Consider the following 22,212-nt stretch of genomic DNA (forward strand, 5'->3'; position numbering starts at 1 on the left):
CCACAGCTGTGCAGCCTGAGAGCCACACTCAAACGCCTTCAGCGCAAACTGCCTCTGCAACAGCGCTGCCAGGCTGCAGACATCTCAGAGCTGCTAAACGAGATGATGTTTCCAAAATGCAGTACTTCACACATGATAAGGAGTAACAATGCTAAAAATGTTTAAAATGAACAAAGTGCATAATTTTCCAAGTCGGAGATCAGCTTCTAAACATTACATAATTCTAACCCAGAAAGTTACAATCCTCAATTCCCATAAAGGGGCCTCCACAAAACAAGGACTTCTCATTATAACTTCAGATTTTACCAGTGCTCACTTTAGTTATAAAGAAAACTTCTGCGTGTACTATAAAATTCACTGTTCATTGGGGTTTTTAGTAGCCCTAAATGTAAAAAAGATTCAGTAAAATGTATCTCAGAGCATGATTAAGAAAAAGTTTCTCTCTGATATAACATGATAAAAGTTAATTTTTTAGCCACTGCTTTTTTTAATCGTGGCTTGCAGGAAGTCCAAAATATGATTCAACTCAAACTGACACTTCACTGACATTTCCTACCACCTTTCTCATCTAAAACTTCCACCCACTCTCCTCCATGCTTTTAGTCCTGGGAAGGCCCTTAGAAACTGTCCAACCCCACATCTTCATTTTATAATGACAACAATAAAGCGTCTTCTGGCTAGAAACAGAAAAAAACAACAAAAGCTACTGCAGGCACAAAAATAAGATGCAGGGTCTTTCTTTTTCACATTCACACAAAAGATGCTGCAATTTCATCACGTATTCCATTTAATAAAAACTGCAAAACACCATGAAAAATGATACATGACCAATATCACTTTAAAACTGACCACAAATAATACACCTAATAACAAGATTTTTCTTACAAATTTTACATGCAAATAGATGTCACCTTCATATTAACCTTACTGGTAGCCTACACATTTATGCCAACAATAACCCTACCCAAAAGACTTAGAACTCTCCTCTGGAACTGTCTGTAAAGCTTCTTTTAAATGCCACTAACTAGGCGGTAGCTAGTACAAGGCCTGGTATGGAGTAGGTATGCAAATAAATGATAATTAAAATAAATAGATTCTGCAGCAATACCTAGTCATTTCAAGACAGATGTGCCTCTGGATATAGAAAAACATTCAGTCCTAAAGCTGACTAATCAAAGGGATGGTAAAGCTGAGTAGTTTCTGTCCCAAGAAATTTCTGTTTCACAGGCAATACCCACTGCATTTGAGCAGTCATAGTGAACTTATCACTGGCCCACATTTCAATCTTTAAGTCTCAGGACACAGCAAATGTTTCACATTTCCTAAACAAACCACCTGACTCTAAGTGGAATACCAGTATTCTGGCCTAGAGAATTCCATGGACTACGTAGTCCTTGGGGTCACAAAGAGTTGGACACGACTGAGCGACTTTCACTTTCACTTTCAGTGAGGTCAAAGAAATACATTTACCTTGGTTCCCCTAATGATTCTGACCTGGATGTTTCTGGAGAGAGGTCTATGATATTGAGCTGTTTAACTGTCTAGTTTAATACTTCAGTCTGGAAATATTATGTGCACTAGTAGTTACTGCTGCCATAAAATGCATTATGTCCAGCACTATAAATATCAAATCTTCACTGTTTCTGTTGTCAAATACATGGTATCAATCTTTCCTAAAACTCCATTGCACCCAAATCTCCTCCTGAACAATTACACTTTACTATTAGTTTATCATTGTTTTTAATCGTTGTGGTAGTCTTTTAAAAAAAAATCCATAAATTCTTTGGTATTCATGCCATCAAGAGGTGAAGTCTAATCCTTCTCCCAAATATGGGCCTTATGATTTGTTTCTTGAGCAAACATCTGGGCTGAAGAAATACTGCATGACTGCTAAGGCTATGTCAGGAAAGGGCATTCTAGCCTGGCTCTCTGTCTTCTGGGACACATGTCTGTTAAACTTTGTGCTACCTGGTAGACCTCACAAAGGTAGAGATGCCTGAGAAACATCAGCATTTCACATCCCAGCCATCTGAATCTTCTAGATGACTCCAGCTACCATCTGACAGCAGCTGCATAAATCTAGTTAAGAACCACCTAGCTGAGTACTGTCAATCACCAGAAATAATAATAAATGAGTACTGTTTCACACCATTAAGTATGGAGTGATTATACAATAAAAAACCAGAATGATGGTCAAAAGAAATCTCAGCATTTTCTTTGGTCCTAGTTCCACTAGTGTATGAATAAAGCCTCATTTTTTATTCATCTCTGATAATCTTCCTACCAGTTTCCTTTAACTGTGCCAAGTTTAAAAACCAAAACTTTATATACCTAAACCTGTGAACTTTCTTAAATGTTTATATCACCTATCTTATTTACAAATTTATTTAACCTTAGACTCACCTGAATAGTAAATCTTTCCTCAAATGCCAATCTTTACATAATGTCAATAGAAATTCTATACTTCTATATACTCTAGTAACTAATACAACGTTGACGAGCTAACTCTCCTGTCAATCACCCAGTAACATATACTGACAGAATGTTCTCATGTCCTCATTCCTTCAGTTCAGAGATCACATAAGGAAACAGAAGTGGACAAGGCCAAAACCTTCACCATCTGCTGATCTCATTAAAGTGGTCTCCAAAAACCCCTGCAAGTTTTACAACTGCACAACGTCCACATCTTTTGAAGTCAAGCTGGTGCTCATCATAGGATGTTACCTGACAAACAAAATGTAATCCAATGCAAGACATGTGCAGAGTAAAACTGCAAAATCTTGCAAAAATGCATGATTCCATCAGATCTACAGAAAGCAACACTGAGAAATTCATTAAAATACAGACCGCTGACAAATGAAAATTATATACACAGACCAATTAAAAGTTCATAAAAATTGGAAACAATGACACAACTATAAACAGAATAATTTTAGTATTTCAATAATTAAGTGCAGCCCTTGGAAAAATCACAATTTTCTTTTTTAAATGACTCCATGACAAAATTCAAATGAAGCCAATACAATGCGTGGGCCCTGACTGAATTCTGGTTTGAAAAAACTAAGCTAACTAAGCATACAGACATTTCAAAGACAAGTGGAGAAAAGCTAAGGTATGAAGGAATCTTTGTTAATTTTCTAAAGTGAGAATGATGGCTGTACAGAAGAAGGCGCATGCTGTTGGTGATGCAAGTCCACCATGTATTTAAAGTTAAAAAAAGCACCATGATGACTGCAACTTCTAAATAGCTCAACAAAGTCATTTATATATACATGTGTATTCTGCAAATTTGGAAAAAATAATTACCAAAACAACAATTACTGAATGGATAAGGTAAAAACTCCCTGTTACCTTCTTTCAATTTTTCTGCATATCTGAAAATGTTTACAATAGAATGTTGGGTGGGGAAAAAGAATATCCGCCTCACCAAAATTACATACACATATAGAGTCAAGACTTCCTCACTGAAGGAAGGTCTCCTCCTACACGAAAAGAAATATGAGGGGAGGGTGGAGGAAGGGGGTGTCAAGTGAAGTTATACTGTGGTTTCTTTCAATGTTACTAAAACAGTACATTCAAAAAATCCATACATTAAATTCATTCCTTATTCTAGAGATTGGAATATAGTTCTAAACTGATTTTTATTAAAATAAAGTACTTTATTTTGCTTACTTTTGAAGTTCAGATTAATTTAACAAAAATATGTACTAACATATGTCAAGCACTAGGAATGCAGAGACCACAATCAGCCTGTCTTCGAAGAGATGATCACTCAGCTCCCCTGATGCCACTCACAGGCTCAAACTGAAGGAAGGACAATTTAAAGAGTGGTTCTGCGGGATAATGAGAATGTTTAAGAAACCATTTAGGGATACCACAAAGAATAATTTGGTGGGCTTTCCCATCATTCCTAACTGATTACATTTTTAACAGAAATACATTTCAAATAGATGTGACATATGGAAATTAAACACCACACATTTCAAAAGAAGTGTTTCATAACTAATAACTCAAAAAGTACATCACTAAAATGTAAGCTCCTCAAGGGCAAGAATTTTGGCCTCTTTCAGCCCAAGTATCTGGCCCAAAACAAGCCCTCAGTACATATTTGTTGACTAATAATGAATGAATGAATGAACTGAAGTTGAATTTCTTTTCATGTTCATTTAAATTATGGTGAAACTTCTGGTCAATTTACTAGGAGGAAAAAAGTGCTTAACTTTTTTATCACAATGTTTTTGCCTGTCTTCTCCCTGGGTGAAATCTGAATATAAAATGGAAATGGTAAGCTTTAGCCCAAAATCCAAAAGTCTTTCAACACATACAACTTCTTTGAGGCATGGCTGTGAATAAATATTCTGTAAACTCAAGTCAGAAATTATGTCCATATATCTGATGTCATATATAGGACATAATATATATTATATGACATAACATATATGTCATATATTAATGGCTCTGTTCAATATAAAAGTTCAAAACAACTTCTAAAAATAATTATTTGTAGAATCATTCCTCAGTTTTATACAAAGAAATTATACTTCATGTAAGAAGTTTCTAAAGAAAAAACAAACTAATGAAATTTCCTGCTTTACGTGAATAGCTAACTAAAACACTTTTCTAGGGATTTATTCTCTTTCTATTATTAAAATAATATATACTCACACAGAAGTATATAAAATACTAAAACATATTAAAGAGACATCAAAAGCAACCATTCATAACCCATAAACAAGCACACTGTCTTTTTCTTTCACCAGTTCTTATGAAACTTTTATCTTTTAACCTGGTTAAGACCATGAACTGTTTAACACAGAAAAATAGTCTTTTATTTATCTCAGTGATATTATTGGTCTGTTTACAGGATTTTCCCAACAGCATTAAGGCATTTGAACTAAACCATCTATCCAAGCTTGTTTGTTCCCGTTAACACTAACAAATATCAACAACTTGGCTGGAGAGAGGTTTAAGGATGCTATTTGTAGCCATGAAATCAAGCAGCTGGCCAAAACTAGGATGGAATTCACACCTTTAACTGCACTGAACTGGTTTAGTTGCTCTATGTCTAACCCACTACATACATATAAGAAAACTATTCAACTGATGTGAAACCCTATATATGATCATTCTCTCACCTTAGGGACTTCACATATGCTGTTCCTTCCACCTAGGAAGCTCTTCTAGTCCTCCAGGCCCTACCCTACATCACACATCTCCCCACCAGCTCCTCAGCCTACCCCATCTTCAGAATCCTGTCCTCCTGTTAAACATTTCTTCTTCCAATAAGCTTTCCTTCTTTGCAAGACTCGGCTATGTGCCTTTGGTGAGGAATCCTTTACTTCATCTTTCCCTGTATTATCATACTGCACTATAATGGCCTGTCTTTACAAAACACTAAGCTCTACCACCATATACCCAAGGTTAGAACTAGCATGTAGCAGAAGCCCCACAAAATCTGCTGAATTAAACGATAAGATACTATTTAATGACACACATGTGCAAACATACACAGTGTATACATATTAATATTTAATTGCATATGTGCATATATATACACACAATAAAAGGTGTGCGTGTGTGTATATATATACTAACAGGTATGTGTGTATCAGAAAAATAAGTTACTTCCCATGCCCATTCCAAGAAGAAAATAAAAAGCAATAAAGCTGAATTACTGTAGCATCTAGTCTGCCACTTCACTAATCATCTGGGCATGCTAGCACTCAATTCCCTCAGCTGTAAAATATGAAAATCCTAAAATCCTCCTTGATGAAAAATTTTGAACATCTCAAAAATGACTTTCTACTCAGCAAAGTCAAGTAGACTTGTAATCCAGTCAAGTCAAAAGGGAGGATCAATTATTAGAGCCTACCATAGCATGATAATAGGTACCCTAGAAAACAGAAAATAAATTCCCACTGAGCACTTAAAAGGTAGCAGGACTGCTCAAACATCCTCCCCAAAGAGAAAAGCCTCAACCCACCCCAAAGGTGAGCAAACACTCCCAAGCCCAGGAGGTATAAGCCGTCAATGAGCTTTTGCTTTATCACACTTTATTTCAAATAACTTTTTGCTACCCAGAACCTTCCCCCATTAAGTTTATAAGGAAAGTATAATGAAAAGATAACATAATTTTATACTAATTAAATTTACTCATGTCAAATCAAATACACAAGCCCCATCAGTTAAAAAATTGAGGGGAATAAAAAACAAAACAGAAGAGTTGGGTTGATTTTGAAGAGATCCACTCCAGTTAAACAAACAAGGTGTTCAGAATTTAGAATGTCCACTGCTTCTAAATAGAGGCTTCGCAGGTGGCTCAGTGGGTAAAGAATCCGCCTGCAATGCAATGCAGGAGACCTGGGTTCAATCCCTGAGTTGGGAAGCTCCCCTGGAGGAATGGCAACTCATTCCAGTCTTCTTGCCTGGAGAATCCCACGGACAGAGGAGACCAGCAGGCGGCAGTCCACAGGGTCACAAAGAGTCAGACACGACTGAAACAACTGAGCATTGCTTTTAGATACCCATTAGAATGAGTTCAAAGAACAGAACAGAAGGTCTGAGGCAGGAAATAAAAATCAAATCTTAGAAGAGCAAAGCTGACCAATACATATTAAATACAATTCATAAAACAGTATCTAAAGGCCAACAACCACACAGACTCAAAGAGATGAACTTTCAGACGTCACATACATCCATCCCCTCATCTTACAAGTGAGTAAACTAAAACTCACTGCAAGGAAATGACTTGCCCAAGATTACATGACTGATAATAGAACCAAATGTCTCCTGACTCCAAATTTAGTGTCTTCTCAGTTTGCAGAGCTCCTTCCCCATCAGGGCCTGCCTACCAAACACAAAGTCTTTCAGAGACACATAACACTGTAAGAACTGTAATACTTGATAATGAATGTCATTATCACAAAACAAACCTTCTGAAAACAGATAAAAATTAGAAAACTTAAAAGATTAAGCACATACATCCAAATTCAGAAATGCATTTTTGATTTTCATCTCATCTTGGGGTCTTAAATCTCGTATGAAATGCAAAACCCATAAAACTGATCACAAGTATCTAGACCCATAAATCTTAAACTATTCATTGGCAGTGTACTACATGAAATTGTCATTTTAAATGACAGTAACAATGAAAGCATCAGAGAACACCAGGTTGCATTTTGAAGTTTCTCCGTGCTCCGACACTGCTCTCCTGGCAGCATTCAAGGCAGCCACTCCAGTACTCTTGCCTGGGAAATGTCATGGACAGAGGAGCCTGGAGGGCTACAGTCCATGGAGTTGCAAAGAGTCAGGCACAACTTAGCAACTAAGCAATAGCACCAAGCCCAGCCTGTGTAGGCATAAACAGAAAGGAGCACAGACTCCCCACAAAAGCTCTTCAAGCATCCCCTAGACCCTCCCTGCCACTTTCCAATATCTCTTCCACAACTAAATCAAAGCACTAGAAACTTGTTTGCACACCCCAGCGGGCCATTAATCTCTTATGTTTTTATCCCTAGACAGATTTTTTGCAAACAAAATGCAAAGGAACGACAACAACTGAAAAACAAACAAACAAAAAAAAACAACCCACTGTCTGTATGTAAACTGTTCTCAAAACAATTCAACAGTTCTGGACTACTATTAAAACTCTGATTATCAGTATCAAATACAGACATCTATGATGAACCTCTGGTTGCTACCGGCATCTTCAATGACTATAAATGAAAACTCTTTAGGCTCAAGAGAATGGAGGTAAGAGGATGAACCAGTACCCACACCCTGAAACCTTGTCTTCAAAGCCTTTTGCAAGCACCAGGTTAAATCATCAGGTCCTTCTTCTCTGTCACTTACAGTCTCCCTTAGCACTTAATTCTTTATTTACAGGCCTGTTTCCCCATTAAACTGAAAGCTCCAAGAGGGCAGAGGCCATCATCTTTGCATCACAATGTACATAATTTAGTTGACGAAATAGTCATTGAATTGAGCAAAAGAGTAAAATTTTCCCACTTTGCCTCTTTATTTTTTCCATTTATCAACAAAATTTAAGTAAAAGAAACCATGGACAACCTTAGACCCACAGTCCTTTCTTTCTCTGAGCCATTCTACAATACAAAAATCCTTTTCCCTACCACAATCCTAAGAGCACAGAAACTGGAGCAGAAAAATCCTAATAATCTGGTCCAATTCTCTCATTTTACAAATCAGAGTTACAGCATTTATTCACGGTCACACACCCAATTAGTATCAGACACACACACAAACCAACAAATCCCCAACCACTTCCTCCAATTTATATCCCATTATCATTGTATCAAAAACAGACTGACTGCCTACTGTGTGTGTGTGTGTTAGCCACTCAATCATGTCCAACTCTTTGCAACCCCAGGGACTGCAGCCCTCCAGGCTCCTCTGTCCATGGGACTCTTTAGGCAAGAATACTGGAGTAGCCATTCCCTTCTCCAGGCAATCTTCCCAACCCAGGGACAGAACCAAAGACTCCTGCACAGCTGGCAGACTACCGTCTGGGCCACCAGAGAAGCCCTGATTGCCTACTATATATCCCATCAATTCAAAAGCATCCAAGAATACCAAGTTTTCTTTATGTTTGTGTCTTCTAATCTTTATTTTCTTAACAGACAAAGACTTCTCAAAAGTGCATATGCAGAAAATACATCTTCCCATTTCTAGTACTTTGACAAGGATGTGAAAAATACTTGGCACAATCAAGATGTTACCGTTGGGAGAAGCTGGGTTATGAGTACACGGGTCCTTTTCTGCATTATTTTTTCAACTACTTGTGAGTCTATAATTATTTCAAAGTAAAAAGTTAAAAATAAATTAACAAACATGGCCCACCTACCTGATGCCACTCCAGGACCCACTAACCTATCACTTCACTCTTCTACAAACTTTCCCAAAAAGAGCCAGAAAAAGTTCCAAATGCTTCTCAACCCAAATTCCAGGAAGGGTTGGTGCAGCTACCCCAAGCCTAGCACAACATTTGAGAAGCACACAAACATTTACTGAACAAGGGAAACTCACCTAACATTGTTCTCGACTCTGCCAGCAACACACAGCAAATACTGACACAGGGCAAACTCTTCTGTCAGTCTTTCATAGTTTGCTACTCGCCTGTGGATCAGTGTCACTCCCCTAACTAAGACTGTAAGCCTATGAGCACTGACATGCATTTTTAAAAAGCTATCCTCTCAGTGTCTCACAGTTCTGGGGAAGACCTGATTTTTATGTAACTTATGTCAAATTTTTTAAATTTCATTTGTAAAAACAGAAAAACAAATAAAAATTACTCTAGCCTCAGAGAGACGGCTAGAGAGCCTACAGTCTGATGGAGAAAGGATGGCTGGGGCAGTAAGGAACTGGCAAGTTTGGCCCTATTTGCTGTCGTCGTCGTTGTTCAGTCACTAAGTCATGTCCGACTCTGCGACCCCATGGACTGCAGCACGCTAGGCTTCCTTCTCCTTCACTACTTCCTAAAGTATTATCAAACTCATGTCAACTGAGCCGATGATGCTATCTAATCATCTCATCTTCTGCCAGCCTCTTCTCCTCCTGCCTTCAATCTTTCCCAGCATCAGGGTCTTTTCCAATGAGGATTCTCTTCACATCAGGTGGCCAAAGTACTACAAGAGTTTTAGCTTCAGCATCAGTCCTTCCAATGAATATTCAGGGTTGATTTCCTTTAGGACTGACTGGTTTTGCTGTCATTGATGAATTTTAAAACAAAGAAATATGGGTAAGAGCCTTTTATACCAGGATCTTCACACCTTTTGTTCCTGATGATGGCAGTCTATTTAGACACTATGAGAAACACTGCTTTAATTCAAAAAACCTCTTAATCAGAAAAGGCTACCATAGTAAATGTTTTTACTACAATCTGGTTAGATTATATTACTTACAAAACTTTAACACTATTGCCAGAAAAACTTTCCATTAAAAAAAAAGATTTTAAATATATCACCCTCAAAAATAAATGCTATCACCCCTCAAGAATGTCAACTGAATTTACAAAAAAAAAAAAAAAAAAAAAAGATTGAATCTTCATGTCAACTGAAAGCTTTTTACATTTCCAAAGAGACTTCTGAGGAATCAAGAGACCCTGGAGAAGAAAAGCAAAAGACCAAATGGCCTAGAATCCCTGCCATTCCACAGGGTTTTATGAAACCAAAATCATTCTGGATGGTATGGGAAGGCTGCTAACCACACACTGACTCCTGTCTCTGGAATCAGGTGTTGTATTTCTTTTTCAGTATCTCTCTGCTCTCAGAAGTGGCAGAAAGATGAGCAACTGCCAGCAAAATCAGCCCCCATGTCATCTCTGACCTGCAGACCATGGGTCGCCAACCTCCCCTATAGAAGACAGCCATTCCTGGTTCTGTGTCCCCTCGGCAGTGACAGAAACCTAACAGAAAAATCAGTAGAAACATGTGGCAGCAATTTGGATTCATCCCTGCTGGCAACTGCAGGAAGCAAAGAAAAAGAGGGCAATGGCACCCCACTCCCGTACTCTTGCCTGGAAAATTCCATGGATGGAGGAGCCTGGTAGTCTGCAGTCCATGGGGTCGCTAGGAGTCAGACACGACTGAGCAACTTCGCTTTCACTTTTCACTTTCATGCATTGGAGAAGGAGATGGCGGCCCTCTCCAGTATTCTTGCCTGGAGAATCCCAGGGACAGGGGAGACTGGTGGGCTGCCGTCTATGGGGTCGCACAGAGTCGGACACGACTGAAGCGACTTAGCAATAGCAGTAGCAGTATACTCTCCTAAAGAACAACCATAGCAATTGTCCACAGCATCCAAGGACTCCCTCCCCCTCAATATTCTTGATCTATAATGATCACAACACCTGATAAGCAGAAAAATGCAGCTACTTAAGGAAAACACCCAGGGACTTCTCAAAGATGAAGTTTAAACATGAAAAAGTTTAAAGTGAAGTTTAAAAATTACTAAAAATAAAGCATACGAAGAGAATGAATGTTTAAACTAGATTTGCACAGACACACACAAAAATCACCTGTCTGGTGCTTCCCTTAAAGTTTCCATATGCAGATGATGACACAGAGCAACAACTTGACTACTTCAAATTCCTTTGGACAGGAAGCAAAGTCACTCCCACAACGGAAGAATGTAGACAATGAACTACACAAGTTCATATACTCCTCCCCTCAAAGCTTTTCATATAAAACCCTATTTTCATCACTGAGACATCAAAATAACCCTACCATATTATCTCTGCTCTTCTGACATTTTTCATCAAGTTAACTTCCTGATCTCAAATTTGGCTTTTGCTAAAAGCTTACAAAAACCCATCATCCTCCACTTTTCACATCACAGCAGCAGGCTGTTTCTCCACAGGAAAACACTCAGGTGAACCTCCACCAGGCCTCTGAGAAAGTCTTAGAGCAGGTCATAAAGAGCTACACCACCTTGTCATATGAATTCTGGAATGGCATATTCATGCTGGGGCAGAGCCAGTTTCTTGAAATGGTAGTTTCGCAATACTTTTCCTTTTATACTAAAAAAAATGGGGCCTGAACTGATGAGAAAGCAATCTATCTATTCATTCAATTCACAGTGCTCCCTAGACTGGACACTGTCATAATCTTTATAACTAGTGATCTAGAATACCACTATTACTAATGAAATTCCAAACTATATAATCTCTTTTATATATGTGTATGTATATATATATACACACACACATATATATTAACATGAAAATTTGCTATCAAGAAAAACGTACGTTTGAGTAGCTTTTCCCTAATGCAGCATGATCACAACTATATTTTAAAAGAAAAATCCATGTATAGGAAAAAAGAGACCAGAAAGTCACCAAAATACTACCAGTGATGGCACTCCTGCTAGACTTTATAAACTGATTGTGTTTTCTGAATCTTGCATAAAAATGCTTTTTATTTTTTATATAAATTTATTTATTTTAATTGGAGGCTAATTACAATATTGTAGTGAGAATGCTTTTTAATAGTAAGGAATTTTTAAAAACTATTAACAGTCAAAAACTTGAAAACAGCTCAAATTTCCATCAACTAGAAAACAGATGACAATATAGTGATTATCCCAACAATGAAATACTACTACCACAATTAATGTCGCATCTGGTCCCATCATTTCACGGCAAATAGATGGGGAATAAATGGAAACAGTGAGACTTTATTTTCTCGGGCTCCAAAATCACTGTGGACAGTGACTGCAGCCATGAAACTAAAAGACACTTGCTCCTTGGAAGGAAAACTATGACAAACCTAGATAGTGTATTGAAAAGCAGAGACATCACTTTGCCAACAAAGGTGTGTACAGTCAAAGCTGTGGTTTTTCCAGTAGTCATGTAATGAATGTGAGAGTTGGACCATAAAGAAGGCTGAGCACCAAAAAATCGATGCTTTCAAACTGCGGTCCTGGAGAAAGACTCTTGAGTCCCTTAGACTGCAAAAAGATCAAACCAGTCAATGCTAAAGGAAATCAGTCCTGAATATTCACTGGAAGGACTGATACTGAAGCTCCAATACTTTGGGCACCTGATACAAAGAGCCAACTCATTGGAAAAGACCCTCATGCTAGGAAAGATTAAAGGCAGGAGGAGAATGGGATGACAGAGGATGAAATGGTTGGATGGCATTACTGACTCAAATGGATATGCGTCTGAACCATCTCCAGGAGATAATGAAGACAGGGAAGCCTGGCGTAATGCAATCCATGGGGTCCCAGTCAAGACACAACTTGGTGACTAAACAACAACAAACATAATTAACAAAAGAAAAAAAAACTGTTACATGTGCTAAGGAAAAGTCACCAGACACATGATCCCTTTTCCATGAAATTCTAAAAAAAGGCAAAATTACAGTGAGAGAAAGAAGAATAGCTGTTTTTCAGAAGGGGCTCAGAAAGCAAAAGGGCACCAGGGAACTTTTGGGATCATGAAAACGTTCTGTATCTTGATTGTAATCATGGTTACACAACTATACACATTTGTCAAAACTCAAACTGTACACTAAAAATGGGTGAATTTTACTGTATGTAAGTTAAACTTCAATAAAGCTGAGTTACAAACTAAATAAGAATAAAGAAAGTTGAAAACATTTTATTAAGGTGAATGATACCACTGGAAACTGAACAAATAATATCACTTTGCTGTTTAAGCTTATATTTTTATTCACACATGAAGTAACATTAATTTGTAATGCTTTATTCAATATCCTGAAAAAATGAGGATATCAGAAACCACAGTTACCTAAGAATTAACCATATTTCTCATTTTGAAGGGGTTTATTTCCACTATAGTGATCTTATCAAGAAAATAATATAAAATATGATCTCACTAGAGAATAATTTCTAATAGCCAAATTCAATTTACCAGTAATCTTACCTCTATGAAAGTGTTAGTCACTGAGTTGTGTCCAACTCTTTGTGACCTCATGGACTGCAGCACACCAGGCTCCTCTGCCCATGGCGTTCTCCAGGCAAGAATACTGGAGTGGGTTGCTATGCCCTTCTCCAGGGGATCTTCCTGACCCAGGGACAGAATCTGGGTCTCCCACATCACGGGCAGATTCTTTACTATCTGAGCCACCAGGAAGTCTTACCTCTATATTAAGTTAGAAGAATGTTGTAAACTTTTCACATGACTTATGCCTCAATGTGCCCCACTTTCAAGAACTCTGTCTTTCCATCATTATTATAAGCAACTTGCTGATCAAATGTTATCCCACTAGAGGTTAAAGATGTGACAACATCTGTCAGGAATATTTCCAATGTAATCTTGCCTATCCATCTAAGGCTATTATCCAAACAAATTTCTCTTAAGAATGTCAAATTTTATAACATGTTAAAATTTAATTAGTTCTATTATGTAAAACTGCAAAATGGTCAATCATCAAAAATAAGCTTTTGTGTAACAACAGGAAAAATCTAAACAGACTGAACTCTGAGATTAAGATTATATTTTTAAAGCTTTCAACTTTGAGATATATAATGAAGGTATATCAAATAAATGATCTGAGGGAAAGGAATAAAGAGGGAAGAGACTTGAAATCAGATTGGCCATGAGTAGGTAACTGTTGAAATTGGGTGCTCACTATACTATCCTCTTTACTTTTGTATATGCTTTAAAGTTTCCATAATAAAAAGCTTTAAAATAATTTTCAGAATAAAACTTAAAAATCAATTTTAAAAACAAATCAACATTTCAAAATTACAGTGAGCCAGGAGGCAGGCTGTTGTCATTTGCTCAGAATGCCAAGGTGTCAAAATGACAAACACAAGACTATAATTAGAGTTTGTTTTCTTAACTAGAAATACAGTTGGCCCTGTGTCTCCAAGGGGTACTGGTTCCAAGAGCCCCGGCAGGTACCAAAACCCTTGGTTGCTTAAGTCCCTTTATAAAATAACTAGTACAAATAGTTAGCACTTGGTATCTGTGGATATGAAGGGCCTAGTCTATGTATGATGAAAATGGGGCACAAAGACATAAGTACATTCTCCTGTAACATAAAATTACTCCCCTCAATACACTCTGCAAGATCTACTTACATGTAATTTGACATAGTCCTCGTTGACTAAACTTTCCTTTAAAGACTATTTCCTAAATAATGTTAATTGTTAAGGAAAAATACTGACCTTTTCTAAAGTTCATCCCATTATTCCTAGTTGTACTCCTGTGTACTATGTAATTGCCTTCCCAAGTATCTGTTTACTCCTAGATGTACAATTTAGTCACTGATTTTTTGATTTATAAAACTAATCTTCCCTTGTTTGTCTTCATTTTCAATTTTTTGTTTGGCTATTCCATACCCTGTCTTTAATCTTACTTTCCTTAAACAACTTAATCATTTTAGTGAGGCTTGCCTGGACTTTCCCAGTAAAGTCACTCTAGTATTATTGTTTCTAGGTAACTATCTCAATAATCAAATAGTCAGATTTCCCACTGGTTTGGTGACGTGATGCTCTATTCCACCCTAATACTGTGTTTTTTTTGGTGTAGCACAATGAAACTTTAGGCAGCTTTCAGCTATTATAACCTCTACCCACCACAATCTTTGTTCAGCTCCACATAAACCCAGGCCTCTTTTCTGGATCCTACTGAAGGGATGAGGATATGCCTGAGTCTTTAAAACCCAACAGTTCCTAATAAAAATAAGATGCACTTACTAAATGCCAGGTATTGTGCAAAAAGCTCTTTCTGTGTCAACCCTGCCCAACAGAATTTGCAGTGATCATGGCACTGTTCTGTATCTGCACTGTCCAATACCGTGCCACTAGCTACCTGTAGGTACAGAGCACTTGAAATGTGGTTTACTGTTACAGTTCCACAGTAACTTCTTAATTTTATTTCTTTTCAACTAATTTCAATTTAAGTAAGTCATGTCTTGAGACTAACTTATATTGCTTGAATTTTTCATAAATCTCCCTTTAGTTTTATATCTGTATATATTCAAGATGATCTATGATAAGAGTTTCTGAACCTCACCACAACTGACATCATGGATAGGTTCGTACTTTACTGCAGGGCTGTCCTGTGCATCACAGGGTGTCGAGCACCAGCTCTGCTGTCTACCCAACTAGAGGCCAGTAACAATGCCCCAACTGGGACAATCAAAAAATGTCTCCAAACACAGCCAAACATCCCCAGGGGGACAAAAACTACACCCAATTGAGAACCACTGGTCTAAGACTAACGGTCTGGATTCTGTACTCAATGCTAAGGATATTCTAGTGCAATTCCTCTAGTTCCTGTTTTTCTATTTGGAAACCAGGCAAAATGTAAAAGCAGTAAAAAGTAACTATCTCTTTATAATATTTTCCACAGAACCTATAATATTGTGCTTTCCCACCTGCTATTTCAACTATTCTTCACCAACCAGGGTACTATACCTGATTTAGAAACTGAGTCTGAAGGGGGTGACGAGGAGCGACAGGCAGTGAGACTGTAAGTGCTTAAACAACTCGCCTACCACAACATAGTTAATAACTAGCAGGGCTGAGACAAACCAGATTTAGGAATTCCTAATTTTAAATTCCTATCTACACTACCTTATTCTGTAGCCTTATAGCATCTAAAGGGGGAGCTCCTTGGAGAAAAACGTTTTTGATATAACAGTCTCAACCCAGATTGTTTCTGGTCACACAGCACATTATAATGCCTAACAACAAAGCTCACAGGAAAATTCCACATCCAGACCAACAACGTGAACTGGGTTTCAATGTAGCCAACCTGCATCCCAAAGAGTAATTCAAGACAGGGACTAGCCTCAGGGACACATATCACCTTAAAAGGCCTCTCCTAACCTAGTACTAGGAAAGCGTTAAGAGGTTCCGGGCTCTGACAAAAGGCCTAAATCAATTTGAAGCACAGGAGGGAGGAGTTGAGGAGAACTCTAAGACAGGTGGCTGCACAAAGGCTGGGACACCTCAGAAAGCAGAGATTTCCTAGAATACAGGCCATGTGGGACAGTGAAGAGACCTAGACTTCAAAAATCAAAGACCCATCATGTGGCCCTCATCTGTCAGTACCCTGGATAAATTCCATAAACTCAGGCCTGGTTTTCCAGTGCATCTGTGAAAAGACTGGTCTACTGACTTCAGCACTTCCCAGGGTTTGGTGAGTTGCACTTCCAGCTCTCAATCTCAAAATGCAGTACCATGTTCTTGGTATGGTTTTTACTACTGATATTTCTTGAGATGTTTTAAGCAGGAACATAGCACTAACTCAAGGAATTCGCTAGAAAGAAAATCAAAATGTCACACAAGTATCTGAGCACTGAGTGGTTTCAATTCCATACAAAGAATATTTGCTGAGGGACCAGTTCTCTGCACCAGGGACCTTGTAATCATTCTGGAAATCCATAACCAATATCCCACGCTCTCGGAATGCCTAGCCATCCCCACCTGTATTCAACTACTGCATTATTTGGTCTCCCAGGGCCAATAATTAAAGATTTTTAACCCAATATACCAAGACTGTCACAGAAATGCATGCTGCTGCTGCTGCTGCTAAGTCGCTTCAGTTGTGTCCGACTCTGTGCCACCCCATAGACGGAAGCCCACCAGGCACCCCCGTCCCTGGGATTCTCCAGGCAAGAACACTGGAGTGGGTTGCCGTTTCCTTCTCCAATGCATGAAAGTGAAAAGTGAAAGGGAAGTCGCTCAGTCGTGTCCGACTCTAGCGACCCCATGGACTGCAGCCTACCAGGCTCCTCCATCCATGGGATTTTCCAGGAAAAAGTACTGGAGTGGGGTGCCATTGCCTTGCATGAGCACATGCTTAATCATGTCCAACTCTTTTGCAACCCCATGGACTGTAGCCCATCAGGCTCCTCTGTCCATGGGATTTCCCAGGCAAGAATACTGGAGTGGGTTGCCATTTCCTTCTCCAGAGGATCTTCCCAATCCAGGGATCAAATTCATGTCTCTTTCATTGGCAGGATTCTTTACTGCTGGGAAGCCCATCACAAAAATAACAAGTATAAAAACACAGAGGAAACGCACTCCAGTATTCCTGCCTGGGAAATCCATAGATAAGAGAGACTGATGAGCTACAGTCCATGGAGTGGCAAAGAGTCAGACTTGACTTTAGAGACTAAACAACAATTTTTAGCTTTAGCTTTTCTGCCTCCACATCACCCTGTTAGTATCATTCTGCCTTCTGTTTACCATTTGTTTTGTTTTGCCTGCTTCTATTATTCCTCCTGCTAAAAATGAAAAAAAAAAAAAAACACAAAGGGAAAAAAAATCAGATTTTTTTTTAATACTAAGTACATTTTAAATGCTGACATCACATTTCTACACTAAACAAAATATATGACTTTTAATAGGATGCAGCCATTTTAAATAGAAAACTTTATTTGTATAGCAAAATATTGGTGTTTTGAGGCATTTTGACTAAGCAATTTATTTTCAATACCATGCTGCCAGTCCAATCTTACTGCTTTTCGGGTAAATACTAAAGTATATGTATTTATAGATTTTTTTTCACTGAAACTATCAATTATCATTTCATTTGTGACTATCTTTTCTATTACCAAAACTTTCTTTAAACCTTGGTAGATTTTTTTCTAAAGGCAAAAGTTTTCTGGGCTCATTCTAGTTAAGTTAAAAGGTTCCAGAAAAAGAGTCTAGTGTGGAAAAAGATTTCCCTTAAACAATGCAGCAATGCGTTGATCTATTATTTTCCAACTAGGTATGCAAACAGGATCTTCTTCTGAAGGGGAGACACAGAAGAGCTCCACAAGTCAACTACTTCAAAACTGGAAAGCATGACTATCTCAAATGCTGCTTTCATAAAACAGACCAGACATTTTACTGCTACTAGATACAACTACAGGTTCCCAAAATTTTATTTAAGCTATTTTTTTTAATATCTACACACATTCTTGATGCACATATTTTACGATCCCATTTTCGGAACCACCTGTCTTTATTTCTCATGAAAAGTGAAGTGATCCAAATAGTCTCAATATTGTATACTGAGAGTACAGGAGTCAAAGCTGATTATTTGTTTACACCAAGAATGAAAAAAGAAAAGGTACCTTTAAAAAGGATACATGTAAATTTCTAGACTAACTGAAAGAGGAATGCTCAAAAATTATTCAAAGTGCCTAACAAAACCGCAAAATAGCATGCATGATCAATTGAATAAGTTAGTTTGGATTCCTGGTATATGAAGTTAGGATTAGTATAAAAAATACACCGTACTTCTCTCCTGGTGCAATGTAACAAGCTGCCCTACAAGCACAGCCAACTGGGTTCTATGAATGACAGGCAGTACAGCTATCCTCACTACTAGCCTGGTTCTAAAATTTACCCAAAAAAAAAAACTTTATGTAAAAGTCTTAACAAAAGATTTGTAATGAAATAAAATCGGAGTAAGACTGCATTATAAAATAAATGACCTCAAATTTATTTTCGTACTTAGAAGAACTGTGACCACTCCAAACGATTAGTATTTTAAGAAAGTATTCCAAAAGTTTTACAAACATGTTAAATACAATATGGCTACAACAGCAAAGATTAGACAAATCCGAACCCAATGCCAGAAACCAAGCCTCCAGCTTCCCGGATTGAAAGGCTGTCCGCCCCACCTGAGGCGGTTAGATACCCCGAGACAGAGGCCAGTATCTCAGCAGCAAGTTAGGCCTCTTCCTCCCTCGGGGAAGTGCAGGACAAACAGGGCTTCATGCAATTTATGTCACCCGGTCACTTAGCAAAAATTATATCTAACTTCTAAACGTGGGCCCTGACGGCCTTCTATATTTACGAGGAATAGAGAGCAGCGAAAGTTTTGGGATAGAAACTTAAAATGCCCCACTTTCTGACCCTGTAAAACATTTAGCCCTTATTAGATCTGAGTCCTAGATTCTCAGCCTTGCCTAATGGAGGTCTCCCTCAACCTCTTCGGAATCTGTTTTGCAACAGTGAAGGAACTTTTCCTGCTTTATCTCAGTTCCCTGAGAGCATGCGGCCTTGCAATTCAATATCCTAAACTGGCAGGGAACGGTGGAGGAGGGAAGGGGAGGAATCCGGAGTCAAAACAGCCTCCTTATGAAAGACCAAAAAAAAAAATCATAATTCCTCCTCCGCCCACAGCAAAACCCATCCCAGAAATTTACAGCGTGTTAAGAAAAGCAGCACTGAGAACTGCAAACGTAAGAGTTTTCCTTTGACTCTACGCACGGTTTTCAGCTGTCAAATTACAACTCAGGAAAACACTATCATTAGAATAAAAAAAAAGGAAACAAAAAAGCTCACACCACAGGGACTGGGAAGCAGGAGCTGCCAGCACCGTTTCGAGAGAAAACAGAGCAAAGGGAACCCAATCCACTTCCCTCCCCGCCCCCCAGCCTCGCCTAAATTCATCCTCTCCCCGGACCCGCAAGCCTCACTGCAGGGGCTCAAATTTAATAATAATAACAATAATCATGGCGCTTCCTCCCTCCCGCCACCCCACCCGCGATCTGCAGGGAATCAGCTTCTCCCACCCGGGTCCCCCGACCCCACCCCGCCCCGCCTCCCCTCCCCCCGGGAGCTCCAGGCCCCCGCCGGTCCGACCACCCCACCGGACACAGCTCCCGGGGGCCCGGGCGAACCCAGCCTACCCCGGGGCCCCTCGCCCGGCTTCTCCGCTTCCCTCTTTTTTTTTTTTTTTTCAACCTTCACCATCCCCCATCCGCATTGTCTGTCTCAATTCAACTTTGACTAATATGGATTCCTCGGGCCTGGCCCGGGCGGTGATGAAGCTCCCCCCACCGGGAGCTGGATACCCACCCGCCGCCCCCACCGAGTTCAACGCGGCTCCTGCGTGGAGGCGGGGGGACCGGGGGGCGTTAGAGGGTGCAGTGCGCTTCCCCGGCCACAGCTCGCTTCCCCCCACACCCCCCCGACCCCGCGGCCCCGGCCCTTGGGACCAGAAGTTTGCCCCGGAAGGGGCCTAGCCTGGGGGCAGTGGGGACCCCCGCCCTCCCCACCGGCCGCCGGTCCGGCGCAGCCCCGTGGGGGAGGGGAGGGCGAGGAGGCGCCCCTCCCCCCGCCGCCCGGCCCGCCCGCCGGCCCTATTACCTGTCATTGAGCTGGTCCTCGGTGCCCGGCAGCGGGTGAACCACGAAATGGATGGACGTCATGGTGCTTCCTTCTCGTCGTCCTCCCGAGGACGGCCCCCTCCCGCTCGGCTCCCCCCACCCCCGAACCCCTTCCCCTCGTCAAAACCCACAGCCACAGCCGCCGCCGCCTCCCGGTCCCCAAATGAGAGAAGCAAATGCGCAGGGGCCGCCGCCGCCGCCGCCTCCCTGCCGGGCGTGTGTCCGCGGCGCGGCGGTCCGGCGGGGCGGGCAGGAGGGCGGATCAACACGCCACCCCGCTCCCTCAGCGACAGCGCGCAGGAGTGCGAGGCCGGCGGCCGGGACCCGGGGCGCGCCGCCGCTGCCGCCGCCACCGGCAGCCGGACGTCGGGAGAGAGGGACCCGACTAAGGAGGGGAGGGGGACGGGCTGCGGGCTGTGGGGCCGGTGTGTGGTCCCGGCGGCGGACGGGGTCCGGACTAAGGAGGTGAGGAGGAAAATGAGCCCGCTCGGCGCGTCACTGGCGAGAAGAAGCCGCCGCCGCCGCCACCAGCGCCGCCGCCGCCATCTTCACTTCTGCCCCAGTTTCTCCGTCTCGCAGGCTCCGCTCCCGAGCGGCGGGGGAGGGGCGAACGGGAGGAGGAGGACGAGGGAGGGAGGAGACCGGCAGGCGGGGGGCACGGCCGCGAGGGGGCGGGGCTCCGGGAAACGGGCGGCGAGGCCCTGCCGATTGGGCGGCTCAGCCACGGCGCTGTAAGGCGCGCGCCGATTGGGCCGTTCGGCTCCCGAGCCCGGCCCCCCCCGGGGGGGGGGGGTGGGCTCGCTCCCGAGTGAGTGTTCCGGAGAGCACGTGTTCGGGACAGATGAGGCGGAGGGGCGAGCCGGCTGGGGCGGGGAGTCCGGGAGGGAGGCTAAGTGTGTGTCCCCAGCGCGGTGGTGGTGGGAGGGAACAGGGGCTCCTCCAGTCTCGCGCTCTGATTTCTCTTGGGGCAACCCTAATTATTTTGCGGACCCTTAGGGGTTTTCTGTTGTTGTTTCTCGTCCTTCACATCCGCAGTTATATTTAAAGTGGAAGTGTAGAAATCTGTTAAGGGGCAAGAAACGCACAGCGTTTTATTGGAGAAGTAAGGTAGTTATGTAAGGGCCTTTCCAGAAGGTCCAATCGTAGGATTATAAGCTGACTTTGCAGCAACTTCTTTTTTATCACCCTGATTTCCCCAATCCCACCCGCCACGCAACTGCCACCATCACGTATCCACACAAAGACAAAATGTGGAAATTTCCACCGATTTCCTGATTTAAATGACTCATGAATTTTAATTCTTTTAAATGAAAGATGAAATATCTATTTCATCGAAGATGTTTCGTTCTTCAGCTTATGATCAGTGGGATCATAAGGGCTAATTCTTGAATAGATCTGCCTTTTTCTAGGGAACCAGTTAATAGATATTTTTCTCAAAGGCTTCTCTGGCCCTTTCAAAAAATCAAGTACCTCTTTCAAGAGAAAAAAAGTGAAAACATGAAGCCTCTTTCTCCAGTATGTTCGGTTAAATTAAGGGTCCTGTGAAACGTTCTTCATTTTAAATATCACTTTTCTTCTGTTAGTGCATGACACATACGCACTTGCT

At 40.9% G+C, this 22,212-nt stretch overlaps 1 protein-coding gene across 5 annotated transcripts in view; it reads right to left on the reverse strand.

The window, feature by feature from the left end:
* UBR5 (ubiquitin protein ligase E3 component n-recognin 5) overlaps positions 1–21,206 on the reverse strand; it is a 138,018-nt gene extending 116,812 nt beyond the window's left edge. For 3 of the 5 annotated variants that reach the window (XM_025265100.3, XM_025265102.3, XM_025265098.3), the window contains exon 1: positions 20,587–21,206. In XM_025265100.3, coding sequence (XP_025120885.3) covers positions 20,587–20,648 — 62 coding nt within the window. In that variant the 5' untranslated portion in view covers positions 20,649–21,206. The remainder of the gene's footprint in view (positions 1–20,586) is intronic. The other 2 variants (XM_025265101.3, XM_025265099.3) reach the window with 1 other exon arrangement.
* Positions 21,207–22,212: the final 1,006 nt, after the last annotated feature.

The sequence above is a fragment of the Bubalus bubalis genome, chromosome 15, assembly GCF_019923935.1.
Source record: "Bubalus bubalis isolate 160015118507 breed Murrah chromosome 15, NDDB_SH_1, whole genome shotgun sequence".
Classification (NCBI taxonomy): Eukaryota; Metazoa; Chordata; class Mammalia; order Artiodactyla; family Bovidae; genus Bubalus; species Bubalus bubalis.